Genomic DNA, 19,322 nt, shown 5'->3' on the forward strand with positions numbered 1-19,322 from the left:
AAAACACATTAATTCTGAATCCTCTAACAGCTCATATTTTTTTTTCCAGAGAAGATGGTCACCCTCCTATAACCGCAAAGCGCTTTTATTCCGACATGTAGAAGCACCCAATGGAATAATTAGCCATTAAGTTTTTTCTCTCATTTCTGTAACACCTATTTCTTTGCACCTTTATTTTCGATCTGACTCCTTCCTTCGTTCATTTCAAACCGTATCAAGCAAATTTGGTAAACAAACACCAAAGAAATTGAAAGACGGAATGGTCCAGGTTCCTGTCACAAAACACTGCATGACAAAACCGTTCCTGCCAAGTGACCACGGGAGAAGAATATCGTTCTCCCTTTTGTCCTTAGAAGTACGCTGTTGCCCCATCGGTTTGCCGGGTCCATCTAGATTGCTGTTGTTGGAGACTCATACCCTGAAACTTCACTCACAGAATCAACCTCACCATCTCAGTCAAACCCACAGCCCACCCACAGCCCACCGTCTAGGCAGCCATCTCCTCATCCACCCAACAATCATCATTTCCCTCTGTCGGCTGTCTTCTCTTTACCATTTTGTGCCGAAAATGAAAAATTCTATTTCAAGACTGTGCTCATTCAAAGAAAAAATAATAAACCCCATAAACGTATCCAATTATTATCTATCAACTAAATAATAATGTAATAAAATGCATAGTAAAAACAAAATAAAATAATAAAATGCATGTCCAGTTCAAAAAAAAAAAATTAGAAGGCTACAAAGATGGTGTCCTCTGTCTCCCTTCTCACCTTCCTGAGGGATGATGCAACACTTGGGACAAGGGTACCCAGGAGGTGCGTCCCCATTATATCATCTTTCTAGGCAAACCCACCTCCCACCACTTGTCTCTTATTAATTTTTACCATAATTGGCAATAAGTGATGAGTAATAATGAAATAGTTCTTAGAATGATGAAGTAACACATTTTTAATATGTAAGAAAATTAAAATCACTACAAACTTATGCTTTATCCATACAGCCCTGAATTTATAAAACAGTCTCAACGGTCCTACGTGGCAACTTCAGGATAGAATGAGTTTTACTTTATCATTGTTTAAAATGTTTTCTGGGCCCTTTGGAAGACTCCTAAAAATGAACAAATTCATGTCATAGCAGTCCTTACAAACAGAACTGCTCAGGAAAAAACAAAAATCAAATCTAAAACTGAGTCCTGGGTCCAGGGAGCCCTGAGGACATATTGAGGGTTAATCACATTAATAGAGTTGAGCATCTACTTACTGCCCATGTTCAAAATCTGGAGTATTAGAAACTTCCCCAGAAAGACTTTTCCAGATTTGTTCCTGGGTTTTGACACCAAAATGAGGAGGAGGAGGAGGAGGAGGAGGGGGAGGGGGAGGGGGAGGAGAAAGAAAGGAAGACTTCTTCTCCTTCACCCACTTGCAATGCAGCAGTTCTCCAAGTGAACCCCTGGGGAGAGCCACACATGCTCCAGCCCCACAATGCCCACCTGGGCACAGCCAGCTCCCTCCTCAGAGACAGCACCCCCTGCCCCATCCTTTTCTCCTGGAGCTCTCTCAGCCTGCGATTAAGAGGTAAAAATGACAACCCAAGGGAAACAGAGAGGTTTCCCGGGTACTGCTCGGGCTGCAGAGCAAGGCACTAACAAAAACTCAGGCCACAAGCAGACACGCGGGTTTACTGCCTTGGATTCTTCCCCGTAAGTGGGTTTGTTGTGAGGGATACTGTGTTTCTATTCTGTTGGGTTTTTTAAATTCCTTTTTATCTCTCGTATTTCTAGATGACCCATCAACAGTTTGACTATGGGCTGATGGATGACCCGTAGGAAAAACCCAATTCACAGCAGGTTGTGCCCTGACACTTTTGAGTTGATTGTTTGGGGGACTCAGAATATAGTTTCCTCCAAAATATTTTTTGGTTTGTGTTTTGTTTTGAGACTGCATTTCACTCTGTTGCTCCTCATACTCCTGTGTTCAAGTCACCCTGCAGCCTCAGTCTTGGGAGGAGCTGGGACAATAGGTGCATGCCACCATGCCTGGCTTAAAAACAATCTTAGGAATGATGGGTCCCAGGACAGTCCCCCAAATGGGCTTCTTAACTCGTATTGTTGTGCTGAGTTTTGACAGGGAAAATTAGTAGAAAGCACGTTTGCAGTAGTACTAACAGGCAAACCCAAACATAATAGACACACCCTCCTTTACCCTGCATTCTATCTAGTGAAATAATCGGCTTTAATGAAAGAAGAGAAGTGATGGAGACCTTGAGGGAGGGAACTCAGCTTGTGAGGTACTGGGTGGCTGGACTGCAGCAGTTTGTAATTTTGACCGTCCAGTTTCACTTCTATAACTTTTTTCATTTTCCTACAGGTTCCATGCACTGGAGCGGAGGTTAGATTTGGGGCTCATCCTGTAAGACCACAAAGGAAGGAGAAAGAAGAAGGAAATAAAAGATTTTGAAAGGGTTATTTCCTTGAAGGGGGATTTAGAGCATGCCATTGTGAAAAGATATGAATCCACTGGGTAGGGAAAAGGTGATGGAATTTAGGGGAGCAACACCAGTGCCCCAGGCCTTAGAGCCTGTAGGAGTTGACTGTTTAGCCAGGCAGTTCCTCCTCTGACCATAAGGTGGTGCCATCGGCCCAGACAGCCTGCCCCAAGGGGGTGGGGCGAGCGGTGGGCGGAGCTCCCCACTGTAAGCCATGTTCTCCAAGGGTTCTGGAAGTCACAGAAAGCCTGGACTGGACAGCGTGTGTCAACCTACAAGTCCTTGCCTCTGCCAGCAAGAACAGCTCCCATCCTTTCAGGCCCGACCTGCTCACAACCAAGCGACACCTTCTGTCCTACTGGGTACCTCAACCCACTTCAAGATTCCAACTCACTCCTTTCCGTTCCTCTCATTGTGTCCCACAGAGGAAGCCCTGGGCCCCTGAACTTTTCCTGATTCCTAAAGGGAGTCAAGTCAAAGCACATCCTACGGTTTTATCCTCAAATAACTGTGAGGAGGAGAGAACAAAGTCAGCCATGATGGGCTCCCCTGACTTGTCACAGTGACCCCAGCCTTACAACACATCCCAGCCCATCTCACCAGCTCCATCTCCCTCTTAGTAACACACTGGGCAACTCCTATTCCTGATCCAAATCCTACCACATCCCGTGCATTCACCTCCCCTGGAACCTCCCACCTGTGATGTACACTCAGTCCCCTGCCTTGACTTGTCCATATCCTCCTACGTCTTTCCAGTTCCCCAAAACCTTCCTTCTTAGGACTGACTGAAGGTGACTGGTGAAGAGGACACACAGAGGAAAATGGGAGTCTCCTGCTCAACCACAGAAGCCCCTGGAAGCCGTGAGGCAGGCCACATCTGCCTGGCCACAGTCACGTAGCCCTAAACAGAGCAGGAGAACCACACTCCCCTGAACGGCAGGAGCACCAGCTATCTGCCCTCACTCCTCCCAGGTGTCTCAGCTCCCCTTCAGGTGGACTTGGGGTCTGGAGGGACACTGAAGTCTTGGGCTTGGAATGTGGTGCAGGCCTGTTCTCCGTTCATTTTAGCTTCAGGATTATTCCTCCCCCCCCCCACCACCACCACCACCACCACCATTTTCATCAGCCACCATCCCCCAAATCAGGCCTGAGTGACAGACGGAGGTGAAGGAATCCACAGTAGAGAGGGGGTCACAACAAAGTCACGGTCTGTGACCCTCAGCCCCACTTCTACCCTGGCCTGCAGCCCAGGCTGGTAACCCAGCAAACTGCCTAGTGTTTCTGCAAAATTCATGCAGCCCTGGTGACACTCTTGTCTGGATAATTTGACCCTGGAAAGGTCCAGAGATAAACTAGGATCTGTGCTTACAACACCTCAGATTCTAGCTGTTGTGTTGTATTCGTCTTGTTCTAAAGAACAGCTGGGGGACCACAATGTCCCTTTGCATATCTGGAGCAAATAGCCTTGCGGTGAATTTTTAAATTTATGTCGGATCCTTCCAGGGCAGGCCAGAGCCTCATGGTGAAGAAAAGCGGTACCTAAGAAAGGCAGAGGGGAGGCCTGGCTGGTGCTCCAGGTGCCCAGGAGTCTGCACCTGGCAAAGGTGACTCACTCCTGCGGCAGGCATCTCCTATTTCTGTTGTCCCCCAAAACAGGTGACCAGATGCATTTTAAATGCCAGCACTGCCCAAAAGAGGCCACATGGAAAGAAAATCTACCAGCTACACCTTTAAACAAGGCTGGGAACAAAAGGCAGCTTGACTTCGGGAATTTAGGGCCTTCTGGAGGCAGAATAGGCCAGAATGGCCCTGAGTCCCCCGCTTTTTGTTTTGTTTCCAGGGGTCTACAGGAGGGTTGTTTTGTTTTTTGTTTTTTGTTTTTTCATAAATTAATAAAGGAAGCCAAATTGAGGGTTCAAACTCAGGCAAGGTGGGAATGAGGCTGGATAATCCTCGGGCAGGGTACTCCCTCCGCTCTCCACAAAAGGTCTCAGGCTGCAGGAAGTAACTGCCATTGGAACCCGGGACGCAGGCAGTTTCTCACCAACACTGCAGACCTTCAAAGTGACCACTTCCCGGGACTCTCACAGATGAGCAGTTTCTGGGTGCTCCGGGCCCCTGGAAGGCCTACATCGAAGGTGCCCTTCCCCACCACCTCCTCTCCTCCCTCTGGCCGGCTGGATGCAACGCGGGACAGCTGCAGCCAGCGGTGCTCACCCTGGCCCCCAGCCTCCGCCTTCCCCACGCCCAAGGGCAGCTGGGAGCCGGGAAGGGAAGCTTCAGAAACCTAGCAGCGGCCTAAGGATGACCTGCCCCAGCGTCTCTGTACCCCCTCCTCCAGGCGTGTCACATGGCGGCCTCAATAAGGCAGGCAGTGCGCCCCGCCGCGGAGAGCAGGGGCTGGTGGCCGCGGGCAGTGGGTGATGAAACCTGCCCTGCGCGTTACTGCACAGGGCGCGGGCGGGCGCGGGGCGGAGTGGGGGTGGAGAGCGGGTACCGGGCTCACCTGTTCTCCGAGAGAGGAGGGTGGGGGCTAGGGGGAGGGGCGAGGGCGTGCCAACACCTGTGCGTGCTGGGTGGCTCTGGGTGGCCGCACTCGCTTCCCACCCTCCCCCATCCCCGTAGACCCCCGAGCTGCGCCGTCGGGTTGACGAGGCCAGCAGCAGTTCCTGTCCCCGGCCCGGGCGCGAGGGAGACGTGAGCGTGCACACGTACACACACAGCGGGGGCAAGAGGCGCTCCGAGCGGCGCCCAACTTTCCCCTGGCTTCCTCCAGGAGGGGAGAAGCAGCTGGGGGCAGTCTCATTCCCGCCGTGCTTCGGGAGGGGGCCCAGACAGGAAAGAAGAGATGCAGAGACTTTCCCCAGATTTTGCTTTTTCTGCTTGTTTTTACCACTTCCATCCGATGACTGAGAGTAGGGAGCCCAAGCGGGGCAGCGAGTGGCACTTTAGGAAAGAGAAGTGTGTGTGTTTGGAGACGCCTGAAGTTGTCTTTCAAACTCGGGCCTCCGCAGCACGCGAAGCTCCGCGGGGGCTGACTCAGGCTGCCTGGGCCTCCCGGGCCACCCGCCTGGAAATGATGCAAGTCGGGATTGTCACCTGGATCCCTGCAGCCCAGACTGGACTGGGGGAGGAGCGAGACAGGATATCCCAGGTGTTGCACGACCCACCAAAAAGAAAGCGGGAGGAGGCGGCAGTTGCTCAGGGCAAATAAACTTTAGTACTTCTTTCTGTTCCGGTCTTCAGTCGTGTTTGGTTTTACTTTGTTTTAACGCAAAGCGTCTCACGCTAAGAATTCCCATGGGCGTTTAGTTTGCCCGCAGGACCACTGTGCACAGGTATCTCAGTTCCAACCTATCAAGACCTCGGGGCTGCGGACCTTCCTGAATTTCAAACTGGAAAGAGGAAACTCGCAGCCTGATGAGGTTGTGACGCGAGTCAGGGACCCGGGTGACTCTGTCCCAGCGCGAACCGTCCCTTCTCACCCTCTAACTGCAACCGGAGCTGGGCTCCACTTTGATTTTTTTTTTTAAGTCTGTTCGGCCATTGCCTCGGAGCACCCGCACACGCGCACGCATCTCTGGCCGCGCTCACACACACTCGCACACACGCACGCAAACGCGTGGCCGCCGCCAGGTCGGCAACTTTGTCGGGCGCTCCCAGCGGAGCTCGGCTTCCTCCTGTAGTAGTGGGGCGCAGGCCCCGCCTCCAGGCTGTGTTGTCAAACGGGCCAGGGTCTCGGATTGGTCCAACCGCCGGGACAACACCTGCTCGACTCCTTCATTCAAGTGACACCAGAGCTTCCAGGGATATTTGAGGCACCATCCCTGCCATTGCCGGGCACTCGCAGCTCTGCTAACGGCCTGGTCACATGCTCTCCGGAGAGCTACGGGAGGGCGCTGGGTAACCTCTATCCGAGCCGCGGCCGCGAGGAGGAGGGAAAAGGCGAGCGAGGAGGAAGAGTGGGAGGAGGAGGGGAAGCTGCGGAGGAGGAGGAGGAAGAGGAGGAGGAGAGGAGCACAAAGAACCCAGGTCTCCAGGCGGGAGGTTTATACCAAGAACCATGTGTGCCGAGCGTCTTGGTCAGTTTATGACCCTGGCTTTGGTGTTGGCCACCTTCGACCTGGCGCGGGGGACCGACGCCACCTACCCTCCCGAAGGTCCTCAAGACAGGGGCTCCCAACAGAAAGGCCGCCTGTCTCTGCAGAACACAGGTAAATGCGTGCACCCTTGCGGCCACGAGCTGCGGGAGAGAACCCTGTGCACCCACGCAGCGCGCCCTGGGCGTTTCGCCCAGAACCGGACGCCCACCCCCGGCAGCGCAAACTCCTGGGGTGGCGCGGGACGTGCAAAGGAAAGCGCAAGGCCAAGCTATGTCTGCGCCGGGCTCGGAGCGCCCGGAATCTGCACGTGCTAGCAGGGTGATGAAATGGCTGGGGCAGGACTTGTTGCTATCCTCCCCCGGGGTTGAGGGGAAATGAGGCAGCGCCTGACGCTGCCAGAGGCTGCCTTCGAGTCTCGGGTCCAGTGCAAAGCGTACTTCTCCATTCCAGCTGGCCGGAGGGAGGCTCCGAGGGTCCCCCGAGGCGGGCTAAGCCCTGCATCGGGAGAACCTCTCTTTTACAGCTGGCCAGCCGCGGCAGGACTGCTTCACTCCTTCCTCAAAAGATGCCCGATCTCCCAGAACTTTGCTGGCTAGACGAATTGCATCGCGAACTTCCCCCCGGGGGCATTGCTTTTGAAAGGGATAGGGGTCGCGCAAAGCGTACCTCCGTGGTGCTGCCGCAGTCCTCTGTTCCTGGGCAGGTCAGCATGAGAAGAAATAGTGACAGGACCGAACCGTGCGCCGCCTCTGCTCGACCGGCTCTGTGCTCACCGGCGAGCTGTGAGCAGAGCAGAGCCAGGCGTGCGGGACACCGGGCTGGCTCTTTTCCCAGCTCCGGGGAGAGAAGGAAAATCGCCCAGAGCTCCTTCACTCTGCACCCAATCCCGCTGTGTTCTGGTGTTTTTGTTTTGTGTGTGTGTGTGTGTGTGTGCGAGCGCCGCAGAGGCGGCGAGCGTGCGCTCACCGCCCTAGCAGGAACGCACGAATGCCCACAGGGGACGCCCCAAGTGAGTGAATCGCTGCCCTGCGCCCTCCTTCCGGTTTGCCCCGGGGGTCCTCCTGGAGCCTCTCACCTTCACTTGCCAGGGAGGGCGCCCTCCACACCCCAGGACCCTCGCGGAACCCTTCCCCTTCTCCAGCGCTTTCTCTGGGAACTGAATCTGATTCTAGGTAGTTGGTGACCCTGCACAAATACACCCCTCATTCGCTAGAGGAATCGGAGTGCGGATTGTCTGCTCTGACTCCGCCCTTCTCCCAAAAGATACTTTTCTGATGTAATTTTGTGGTCGGTTTAAATCAGAAAATTGGGTAGGGGGAGGGAGGAAAGAGGCTTCCCGCATGCGGCAGCCTGACAGTTAACTCTCCGGTCTGTCCTTTCGGGCAGGCGAATTAGAAACACATTCTGCGAAGGAGGGCAGCAACGCTGGGGCCACGGGAATTCCAAGGGATTAAGTGATACCTCACACCGGATCCCTAATTAAGAGGAACTTCTAAGGGCGGACAGTGGACGGTGGCCTTCTGGCAGGCTAGCCAGGGTCGGACTCGATTCCCCGAGCCTGCCAGCAAACCGCGGCTTCCCTAGCTTGGTATTTTTAATGCGGATGGTTTGGAGGCGCTGCCTTAATAGGAATTTTGTTTTGATTTTTAGGTGTTGAATCATAAAGCTGAATTGAAACTGCTTTGGGGATGCTCTCATTTGGGGGTCAGGAAGGAAATGACTGATTTAATAGCTACAGCATCTACAGATCCGAGTAGAGAAGGGTATTTCATTGATGAAATACTTTCATCTTAAAATCTTATTTTTGTCTGTGAGTTTAAAAAGCTGATATTAGTATGTTTTCTGCTCTCAAACTACACGTTCCCATAAATGCTTTGATAAAATGGAAAGGAGCGGGGAGAATACTCAGACTTGATTTCTGATTCTGATTTTCATAATTTTTGGCTAATGTTTACAAATATTTACAAATATCACATTTTCTGTAATTGTGATGAAATTTGGTTTCCCTGCTCTTCAATTCTGATATAGTTATTACTGACTTTTTTTCCCCCTGACATTTTCCTCTAGTCCTCACTAACTTTTCCTTCAGCTGCCCTCTCTGTGTTCCCCAGCATGGCTGAGTTGTGTATATATTTGTAATTTTCATTTTAGCGGAGATCCAACACTGTTTGGTCAACGCTGGCGATGTGGGGTGTGGCGTGTTTGAATGTTTCGAGAACAACTCTTGTGAGATTCGGGGCTTACATGGGATTTGCATGACTTTTCTGCACAACGCTGGAAAATTTGATGCCCAGGTAAAGACCACACAGAGCGTGAAGCATGTTTCAGGTTAGCACAGTGCAATAGAAATGTTTGCTGGAAAAAGTCCTTAACAGACTCCTTAACTCCTTAACAGGTTTCCTTAGCTGTTCTTGGTGTTAATTTCAGGGCTTGCAAGAGACATTCCAGGTGTGAGCAGGATGCCAGGGTCTCCCCAGGGCACTGATGTCCTGCTGTCTTTATGTAGGTGAATTCTTCTACACTCTGAAGCTGTGTCTACACAGGCAAAGTGAGCCTGCATACCAGAATCATAGGAAATGATGGACACCTTGGAAGAGAGGACCCATTGTTTCTGTTCATCCAGAACCCAGTCCTCAAAGCCATTGCATGAGGGACAGTAGGCTAAAGGGGCAGGGGCAGAGACCCCCAGTATTACATTCCAAAAGCTTTTTCTACCTAATAGGTGGGGTCGGGGGAGGGGCAGGCAAACTGGACTCTTCAAAGCCTCCAAAAGAACAGATATTTATTCCTTCTAAGTAGCAGGCTCTTTTTTCCCAACCTGAAAAGTCAAAACCATGAATGAAAGGCTGTGTTTTTCTTTTGTTCTATATAATAAATATGGCTAGGATCTGACCCAACTGAGATATTCTGGGGTCCCAGGTTAAAGCTGAGTTGCCACTCAGGGCAAGGACCTAACAAGCACCTACGTCTCCAATGCCAACAACCCAAATAAACGCGTGCTCCTATGCACGAGGCACTAGGCCCCCCCTTCATTTTCTCCCTGGTCCCAGGCGCCCTGTTGAGACACCGAGTCACTGTGTATCATAAACGTCCTCCCCCATTTCACTGGGGCACAGTGACAGCGTCTGAAGAGGCCACAGTGGAGGTGTGATTCATGCAAGCCTGACATCCTGGAGGGCCTGACAGGGGTTGGGCCTGGGAGCCAGGAGGCAGCAGGCCCCGCAGCCTAACCACAGAGGATGTGAGCTGGCAACAGGGGAAACAGACCAGGGAGGAAAGAGCACAACTTTGAACTGGAGGCTCCCTAATAACGCATCCCTTCTGGATTAACTGGAATTAGGAAGCGTAATAGGAAATCCGGAGGAAAGATGTGTGCTGAAGGGCGATCCCACAGGATGACAGGGAAGAAGACCAGAACAGGTCGCTCTGGCCCTGGAGTGAATTAATCTCCCTTTTTCCCTCAACCAACAGGAGCATGTCCTCGTTTCCTCGAGTTAGAGGCATCCCCACCAGTCAGTTCCCAGCACAGAACTAGTTAAGCCCTCTGTCCCCTTTGGCTCCTACTGGAGAGCTGCAGGAGAAGGGGCCACAGGGTGGGTTCTCAGCCCTCAGACGCTCTCTGGGCGCATTTCAGTTGCTTCTAAAGAGAGAACCAAAATAAATGTGCTGGCTGGCTTCCCATGTCCAACCTAAACCATAGACTGTCTCAAGTGGCTTCCCGGGTCTAAACCCCAGGGTGGCCTCTAGGACCACAGCTCGTTTCTAGAGTAAGGGAGGCTGTGGGGAGTCCTAGGTGGGCACCCAAGTGCCCCCTGCCCGGGACACTGATAAGGAAGCCAGGGCAGAGCTCCCTCCACAACCCCAACAGCTGGCTCCTTTCTAGGATAAGCGCAGCCTAATGGGGTTGCCAGGGAGGAGAGCTGCGGGCCAGATGTATGCGGGCCTCTCCGAGGCAGGAACATGGGGGAGGGCCACTCGGCTCAGATGCTGCCAGGCCGGGTGCCAGGCGGCCTTTTAGTGGCAAAAATCCTAACAGTTTAAAGGAGTAGAGTCATTTTTTGGAAGGGCAAAGAACGCTCCTGCTTGAAGGATAAGAGGAAGCCCTAGTGGAGCCAGAGGCCCTGAGGCAGGAAGGGAGGCCCGCGGCCTCCATCTTGGTGAGGCTCCTGGAATGGAAGAAGGTGCATCTTGGCGGCCAGCGGGCACCTTCCACTCGGGAAGGACCCTTGCTGAGAACCACAAAGGAGTCATGGCCCAGTTCCCCGGGTGTTCCAGAAAAGCTGCCACCCAGCCGCCAGCCCCGAGCTGCCCTGACAGCCACGGAAGCCCCAGTTCAAGGGAAACGAAAGGCGCAGCTGGGGAGGAAGGAGGCAGATTTGTTAGTGCACAACACTAACATCCTTTCTGGCGCGGTGCCGGAGGTGTCCTGTCACTCTGGATGTACCTCCGATGTGCCGCTTCACCTGGGAAGGACGTGAGTCTGGGACAGGGCCTGGGATTTGTTGTCCTAAAAGTCCTGGGTGACAGCCCCAGAAAGGTCAGTGCGCACGCGCTAACGCCTGGCCTTCCGCCCTCTCCTCTCCCCTCCCCTCTGCTCTCAGGGCAAGTCGTTCATCAAAGATGCCTTGAAGTGCAAGGCTCACGCTCTGCGGCACAGGTTCGGCTGCATAAGCCGGAAGTGCCCGGCCATTAAGGAAATGGTGTCCCAGCTGCAGCGGGAATGCTACCTCAGGCACGGGCTGTGCGCGGCGGCGCAGGAGAACATCCGGGTGATGGTGGAGATGATCCACTTCAAGGACCTGCTGCTGCACGAGTGAGTACTGCCCGCAGGGCCCGGGAGGGCGGCCGCGATGGCATCCAGCCTGAGGGCCTGATGTCCGAGGCTGCATTCCCAAAAGCTGTCCCCCAGGAGCCCCTGTCCTGCTGGCTTTCAAGAAAAATGAGATTTTTTTCATCACCACTTTCCAAATCCTGGGCCCCAGAAACTATTACTTTTACTCAAATGTTTACAATCAGAAATTCTCATCTTCCCCTTAGCCAAGGAAGTCTCTGAATATCCCAAATAGCTGCAGGGTTGTCCTTGTGGGCAGCTGAGCCCTGAGACATCTATTGGAGCCGGGCACTGTGCTGAGTGCTGTGTCTGAACGTCTCACCTGACCCTTGCAGCAGCTCCCAGACTTGGATGCTTTGACTGGCTTTTTACAGATGAGAAAACTGAAGGCAAAGCTGGGACTGGGGACCAGGCAGCTTAACTGAGAGCCTAACAGGCAGCTCTTAACTGAGAGCAGTGCTCTCCCCCACCCCAAGGCTCTCCTTTCTTTGAAAAGCCCCTACCAGAGAAAATGCAAAACAAACATCAAAAACTGATCTGCTAAGCATTGGCATGCCACACCAGGAAAATGTGACAGTCCTTATTGGAAGACTTGCAATTCACAGATAAGCCCAGGACTCCTCATTCTTTAAAAATGGTCCCAGCTTTCAGATCCTAATTTTTGCAGAAATGTAAAAGCAAGTGGGTTCACAGTTGTTCCTAACATGAGGGACGAGCCAATGGCTCCTTCCTCGGAACAGAAAGGAAGCCACCAGCTAACAGTCCAGTGCATATCACTGACAGTTTGAGGGCACCCTTGTTCTTCCCCCAGGGTGGCATGGTGCCAAGTCAGTACATGAACTCTTGTTCCTCAGTTCATGCTATGACCTGCTCCCAGCTATGTCACTAAACAGGCTACCCCACCCTCACCCCCAGTATCACCTCAGTCATGGAGGACAACAACCCTCTGCTGTCACTACCCACTTGGTTATAAGGTTGCAGGTATCTTGCAACAGCCTCTGGATCATAAGGTGTGTGGGGCATGGATGCGGACAGCTCTGGCCAAAAGCAAGAGTACGTTGCCTTTTCCTTGAATCATACCAACACCTCATGCAACAGTTTCATTCTTCCAAATACATCTAAGAGAGCAATAGTAATAACAGCATCAACAACAATGATAATCATCCTTTTTTTTCTAATGTGCCAGGTTTTGGGCCAGGGTCTTTCCCAATCATGCTACAAGATAGAAGTTACTGTCCCATTTTATAGAAGAGGAAAGTGAAGGCTGAACCTCACTCCGGGGTTTGAGTCCTCCTCTTCAATGTGGGGATGGGTGGTGTGCAGTCATCCCTGAGGGCTGGAGTGTCCTCCTCAGATACACAAAGCCATAGGTGCTCAAGACCCTTATATAAAATGACATAGCTTTTGCATATAACCTGCACACATTTATTTATTTGTTTTTCATTTTCAAAAATGTTAGTGCATTACAGTTATACGTAATAGTGGGGTTCATTTGACATATTCGCAAACGCACAGAGCAGTTTTCTCATTTCAATCCCAATCTGTATGCATAAATCATCTCTAGAGGACTTATAATACCTAATGTAACGTAAATGCTATGGAAATTGTTGTTGCCCCGTATTGGTTAGGAGATAATGTCTAGGGGGAAAAAAATAATCCGTACAAGTTCAGTACAGATACATTTTGCTTTCCAAATATTTTTGCTTCGTGGCTGGTTGCGCCCACAGATGCAGAGGGCATAGGTACCTGAAGCCAGTTGTCAGGAACTAGCCAGCTGTCAGAACCCAACCTCCTTGTTCCTGGCCTGTCCTCTCCTCACCAAACCTGCAGAGGCCTCATGGTCACCAAATATAGTACAGTTCTTTGCTTTTCTCAAACGGATCCCCCTGTCTCACACAGTGAGCTCTGTGAAACCCCTTTCCTTCCAGGTACCCTGAAAAAGATGCACGCCCCATGGCTTGAGAAACTCCATAAGTCCATTTGCCCCAGCCCATCCCCCACTGTCACCCATGAGACAGCTTTTTGACTATGGGCCTGGGGTGCAGGTTTATAAGTCTACAATGTGTTGTTGAGTGTCTTCTTTGGGGGAGTGGAGTTTTGAGGGTTTTGCATGCTGTCCCCCTGAAACGGAAGGAGCTCAGTGGCTGTCTAGTGTCTCCTCATGGCAACCTGGCACGTTGTGCCCCCCAGGCCTTGCCCACCTGGCCTGCTCTAGAAAAGCAGGAGGCCTGCTCTGATCAGGAGTGTGGTCTCTTTTGAGAACACGCTATGTGGTCACACACAGGTCCTCTTGCTTCTGGCTAGGCCAGCCCCTCTGGGCAGTGAGTCTCCCCCAAAGCCCCCATCAGCAGCCCTCATGAAGCCCAGCCAAGCAGTGGCTCGCTACACAGCAAGCTCAATTGCCTGAGATTTTTTAGCTTTCTATTTTTTTGCCATCTTAACTGATTCAAGAAGGCCCTTACAAATTGTGTAGCATTGGTCACAAATGAGAATGAGAACTGTATTTGATTAGAGAGGACATACAGTCACCCTAGAATTCACAGCACCCCTCCTCACCCCAGCCCTATTGATCCCCAAACACATGCAGTTTGAGCAGCCATTTCCAACTCACGGGGCCCTCTGCTCTCTGCCTCCTCCTCCCGCCCATCTTTCTCCTGGTCATCTGCCTCCCCCTAGCTGCAGGCAGCCTGCTCTGGCCTGCACACAGCCTGTCACTGGGTGCTGGCGGCCAGTGATGGTTCAGAGCCTCCCGGCACATCCCCCTCCAAGTATTTTTTTTTTAGACTGTTAGCCTTGCTGACACCCAGTCAAGAGAGCTGGGCTTTGTCATTAGACACGGCTTGTCCTGCAGCCTGAGAAGGCACCATGCCAGCTCCAAAGGCTTAGATGAACTCATTTCAGCACACACACCCCTCCGTGTGGCCACAGCCTCCCGGGAGAGAGCCAAGGGCTGAGGAGAGCGCAGGCTAGGCCTGCCTCCTGGGGTCCTGCAGGCGTGTCTCTGGCAGATACAGCACACCAGGGAGGGAGGCCGGGGCAGGCTGCACATTCCCAAGACAGCCTCCCCCAGCTCGGGGCAAAGAAGCCTGAGGGAGGGAATCCACCTAAACCCCAAAGACAGACACAGCCCCTGCCATGTGCACCTGGGCCCACGGTGACAAGTGCTAGGACCCTGTGGCTGCTTTAGCAGAGGTACTTAGTGAACTTGAGGAAGCGGAGCCACTTTTCAAGGCAGAGGAGTCAAACATGCATTGAGCGCTTTCTGCCCTGCGTTGCCGCATGCAGGCCCTCCTTGAGGTAGCCAAGGAGGCAGTGTCTTGCTGGCACTGGCACTGGAAGTGCCCAGCAGCCAGGCACAGATGATGCCAACGGCATCCAGGAGAACTTAGAAGGCAACTTGAACTCCACCGGCCAGAACACTCCACTCTGCTATCAGCTGGCCCCAGGCCTTCCTGCCCTCTTAGCCACCTTCTCCCTCTTATCAATCGATATCCACAAAGCGAGGACAGTTTACCCAATCACAACTTGAGGACTAATAATTAATCAAGCAGCGGTCAACACCGCACACGTCTTAAGACAGCTACAGTGCGTTGCACAGAAAGATCGCAGGCTCTTCCCCAGCCCTCCAGGCCAGGCTTGTTATAACCACCCCATGTTCCCAGTAACTTCCCTGCTCAAGGAGACATCCAAGGCTATGATGCTCATGATCAGATGCATCCAGGACCTTGGCTAGCTAAGGGCTACTTTAAAATGTTGGTCAGTGGGGCAAGGGTTGTGGCTCAGCAGTAGAGCACTCTCCTAACGTGTGCAAGGCCCTGGGTCCAATCCTTAGCACCACATAAAAAGTAAATAAATAAAACAAAGGTATTGTGTTCAACTACAACTAAAAAATAAATATTAAAAAAAAATGTTGGTCAGTGGGCTATGGGCCTACCTCGTGGTGGAGCCCTTGCCAGGCATACATGAGGCCCTGGGTTCAATCCCCAGCACCAGGAAGGAAGAAAGGGGTTCACACGATGAAGCATTCCATAGCCACCCCACGTGGGGAGTTCTGAGAGGCCAGCGAGAGCAGGACAGGCTGAGCAGCTGGGCCCATGCACGTCAAGGCAGGCCCGCCCCGCCATCTGCATGCACCCTCCAGCCCTGGGGGAACAGTTTCCCTGAAGGGCATCCAGAGTGAGCCAAGCAACTGGCTGTGGCTCATTCCAAACCAGGAGGCCCTGGCCACGGGCCCTCACCCCCAATCCTGGGGAAGCCCAGACAGAAAGAATGAAGATGGTCAGATCACACACACACACCTACACCTGTGACCCAGAGGGACAGCTGCATGGGAAATGATGCTGCAGGCAGGTGTCTTCCCCCAAGCCCCACCACCCAGTCCACAGTCCTCCTGGTGCAGAGGGCAGTGCACCCAGTAACCCCCAAGAGCACCCTTCCTCTTGAGCCTAAGCCAACAGCAGATAGGTGTGGGGAGGACCTTAAGGAGGGGGCCCTAGAGGAAGATCCGTGGTGCAAAGCAGTTGGCCTCACTGTCACCACAACGCTGGGGCTCTTGGAAGCCATCGGAGCCCCTCTCTGAACCCTGAACTTCGTGGCTCCTCCTCTGCTGACTGAGGCCCTCCCCGCTTGCCCAAGGCTGTTGCACTGACCCCAGGCTCTGGCGTCAGTCATCAGCCCCCGTCCTGCAGTCTGCCTTTATTCCAGTGCCTGGGCCCTCAGCTTTTATCCCAAGCACCTGCCATTGTCGCTGCCCTTTGTCCTGCTTGGGCTCCCTCTCTACAGTGGCTCAGGGGTGAGAGTCCTTGCCTGCATGGAGCCTGGTCCACAGGGCTGCCCAAGAAAGACCCAGAGGCTGGTGCTCCATAGAGGGGGCTCCAAGTGGTTCCAGGAAGGGCCTCCAGCACTGGCCCCTCCCCTTTCCTGACCTGATCACAGCTCTCAGGGCCTCTTTGGGACTCCGTCCATCCTCAGTGTCTCTCTCTGCTCTCCACCTCCAGACCCTACGTGGACCTGGTGAACCTGTTGCTTACCTGCGGGGAGGAGGTGAAGGAGGCGGTCACCCACAGTGTTCAGGCCCAGTGTGAACAGAACTTGGGAGGGCTGTGCTCCATCCTGAGTTTCTGTACCTCAGCCATCCAGAGGCCCCCCACAGCATCCCCTGTGCACCAGCTCCAAGGAGACAGAGCCAGGCTCTCCAGGATCCACCGCGGGGAAGCCAGCCTGCACCTCTCAGAGCCCAGCAGCAGGGAGGCTGTCAGAGGCCCCAGGGGCGAGCGAGGCAGCAGGAGCCACCCACATGCCCAGGCCCAGGGCCGAGTGGGGAGCCCGGGGACCCAGGGACCTTCTGGAAGCAGCGAGTGGGAGGACGAACAGTCTGAGTACTCTGACATCCGGAGGTGAAATCAAAGACCGGCCATGAAATCTTTCCTCCACGCCGTCCATTTTCTTATCTATGGACATTCCAAAACATTTGCCATTAAAGAGGGGGGATGTCACACGCAGGATTTTGTGGGATTGTGGACTTCATGACGGTGTGTGAACAGGTGAGATGGAGGCTCCTGGGGCAGCGGGGTCTCAGCGGGCCTGATGAACTGGGCACCTGCATGTGCTCAATGGCATCCTGCGACCTCCTTGTATCTCTGTCTTCTTCTCATGGTGGGCCAGTGAGTGGTGGGCTGCCGTGTACCCTGCTCTGGGGGAGGTGAATGCCCACCTGGGCTGGGCCAAGCACTGGGGGCTAGACCCTGCAGCCTCTGGCACTGTGGGAGGGCAAGGCGGGGCCAGAGGGGAGAGAGGATGTCCCCGGAGGCACAGGGGCTGGTGCACAGGAGCCGCACAGTGCTCTGCGGAACCCAAATTCAGTTTCCTGCATGGGGCCTCTTGGTTCAGAGCTGCTTGAGGGAGCCAGGGCAGAGTCATTTTCACGTGTGATTTCTGAGCCATTGTTCTGCCCGGGGGGACACAGTCTGAGGGAGTGACCCCTGTGTGTTTATATTTTAACCACTGCTTCCAATCTTCGATTTCACTTTTTTATTTATCCAGTTACATCTATATATCTGTTGTCTAAATAAATGCCTTTCAAACAAAGCAACTGGTTCATTAAAACCAGCTCAAAGTGGGAGGAAAAACAGCCCCCGGCCCACCCTTTGGGGCCCAATTTTTTAAAGTGCAATTTTTAAAAGAATCCAACAGCACTATGCCTGGCCTGGGCTCACATTCACCTGGGACAGACCTCGTACCTGGAGGGAAACGCACACAGGGAGACCATCAGGCAGCTCACCTCGACCCACCGCCAGGTCCCAGCAAGCTCTGTACCCTCCACCCTGCGAGGCCGAGCAGGAAACCTGGCTTCCCCATGCTGGAGGAAAAAAAAAGGGGAGAAGAGAAGGAGATTGCTGAAGCCACCCATCGAGAGGCCCACCTTGGCCAGGCACAGTGGCGCCCACCCGCAATCCCAGCAGCTCAGGAGGCTGAGACAGGAGGATCAAATGTTTGAAGCCAGCCTCAGCAACTTAGCAAGGCTGTGAGCAACCTAGCCAAGACCCTGTCTCAAAATAAAAAATAAAAAGGGCTGGGGATGTGGCTCAGCGGTTAAATGCCCCTGGGTTCAATCCCTGGTACAAAAAAAAAAGAGGGCTCACCTTCAGCATGAGTGGAGGTGAGGCTGGAAACCTCCACAGGGCAGAACTTTCCAGATCTTATTTGGAAAGTGAGCAACGAGGAAGGGAGTCAAGTGGACAGAGGGCAGAGAGGAGAAGTGGACTCACTGAGGAAGGGAAAGGAAGGATTGTGCCAGGAGGGAATCCATGGTGGGTGGGTGGGGGGGTTTCTTGCAGTTTTCAGCTCATCTCTTTGATAGGCATTTCTCCCCAACAGGCTGTCAAATTAAAGCCCAACCCTCTCACAGCTGTACTCAAATAGGAGCCAGTTTGGAAGGCCTGGCCAGGCTTCCTGGGTCTTTCCAGAGCAGGGGTCAGCAGACCTTTTGTGTAAAGGGTCAGAGAGGAAATACAGTCTTTTCAGCTTGTCGGCCGAGCTGTCTCTCTCTGCAGCTGGTCAACCCTGCGGTGAGAGCTGGAAGCAGCCCAGACAGAGACCAGTGGGCTTGGCCCTGTTCCAGTAAGGTTTTGTTGAACAGGCCCCCAGCTGGACTTGGCTCAGTTTGTTGATCTCTGTTCTAAGGGAGTGGCCCAGAGGGTCTGCATCTCCCCTGATCTCTCCACTAGCTGGGTCTCCCTCGCAGTCATCGGAGGCCAGAGACGAGCTCAATTTACCTACATGTCAGTGATTTATTTATTCTGGGGAATATCCTTGCTCCAAACACAGCTGGTCTTTATAGGCCCCAAACCCAATCTCTCAAGGTCCACGTGGTACAGAAATCATTTGGGGGTGGGGGTGGGGTGACATGCTGGGAGAAGCACCCAGAAGACCCTGGGGTACAGAGAGCAGAGGGTCGGTGCATTTAATCCAGCTCAACCCTCGAAGGGAGGGAGGAAGCAAGCACTGAGTGTCGCTCCACCATGAGAACAGGCGTCAACCATGGTGACAGCGTGCCATGGCCACCACAGCAGGCTGGCATTTCTTTCCAGCGCTCAGGAGCGAACCAAATGCCCCCTGCCACGGCGCTGAGTGGGCGCGGTGTGCGAACGTCTCTGGGTCCGCCTACTGTTGTCCCCTTGGTTGCTTCTATTGTAAATATTTGTCACTTGTATTTATTACCTCTGTGCTTCCCCCAAGGCCTGACGTGGCTCGCCATGTTCATTCGAACCTCCTGACGGGTGGCGGTGGTGTGTTGTTCATGCCACGGCTTGGTTGTTGTTTTTTTTCCTTCAAGAGTTAGGGGACTGTCATTCCCTCTGACTCGCCCGGGGACAGGCAGCACGCAGCAGCACTGGCGGCTGCAG

General features: G+C 53.3%; 1 protein-coding gene across 1 annotated transcript; it reads left to right on the forward strand.

The window, feature by feature from the left end:
• Nucleotides 1-6,547: 6,547 nt before the first annotated feature.
• Stc2 (stanniocalcin 2) lies at nucleotides 6,548-17,003 on the forward strand. The gene is made up of 4 exons (XM_076856331.2): nucleotides 6,548-6,698; nucleotides 8,739-8,881; nucleotides 11,189-11,400; nucleotides 16,416-17,003. The coding sequence occupies exons 1-4, from the start codon at nucleotides 6,548-6,550 to the stop codon at nucleotides 16,816-16,818; spliced, it is 909 nt and encodes a 302-aa protein (XP_076712446.1). The 3' UTR covers nucleotides 16,819-17,003.
• Nucleotides 17,004-19,322: the final 2,319 nt, after the last annotated feature.

The sequence above is a fragment of the Callospermophilus lateralis genome, chromosome 5 (genome assembly GCF_048772815.1).
Source record: "Callospermophilus lateralis isolate mCalLat2 chromosome 5, mCalLat2.hap1, whole genome shotgun sequence".
NCBI lineage: Eukaryota > Metazoa > Chordata > Mammalia > Rodentia > Sciuridae > Callospermophilus > Callospermophilus lateralis.

Bases quoted from the DNA above. Each gene is read 5' to 3' on its own strand.
- Stc2 (XM_076856331.2), top strand. From the start codon at position 6,548: ATGTGTGCCGAGCGTCTTGGTCAGTTTATGACCCTGGCTTTGGTGTTG. The intron at 6,699-8,738 runs GTAAATGCGTGC...TTTTCATTTTAG, and splicing joins CCTGTCTCTGCAGAACACAG to CGGAGATCCAACACTGTTTG. The intron at 8,882-11,188 runs GTAAAGACCACA...CTCTGCTCTCAG, and splicing joins CTGGAAAATTTGATGCCCAG to GGCAAGTCGTTCATCAAAGA.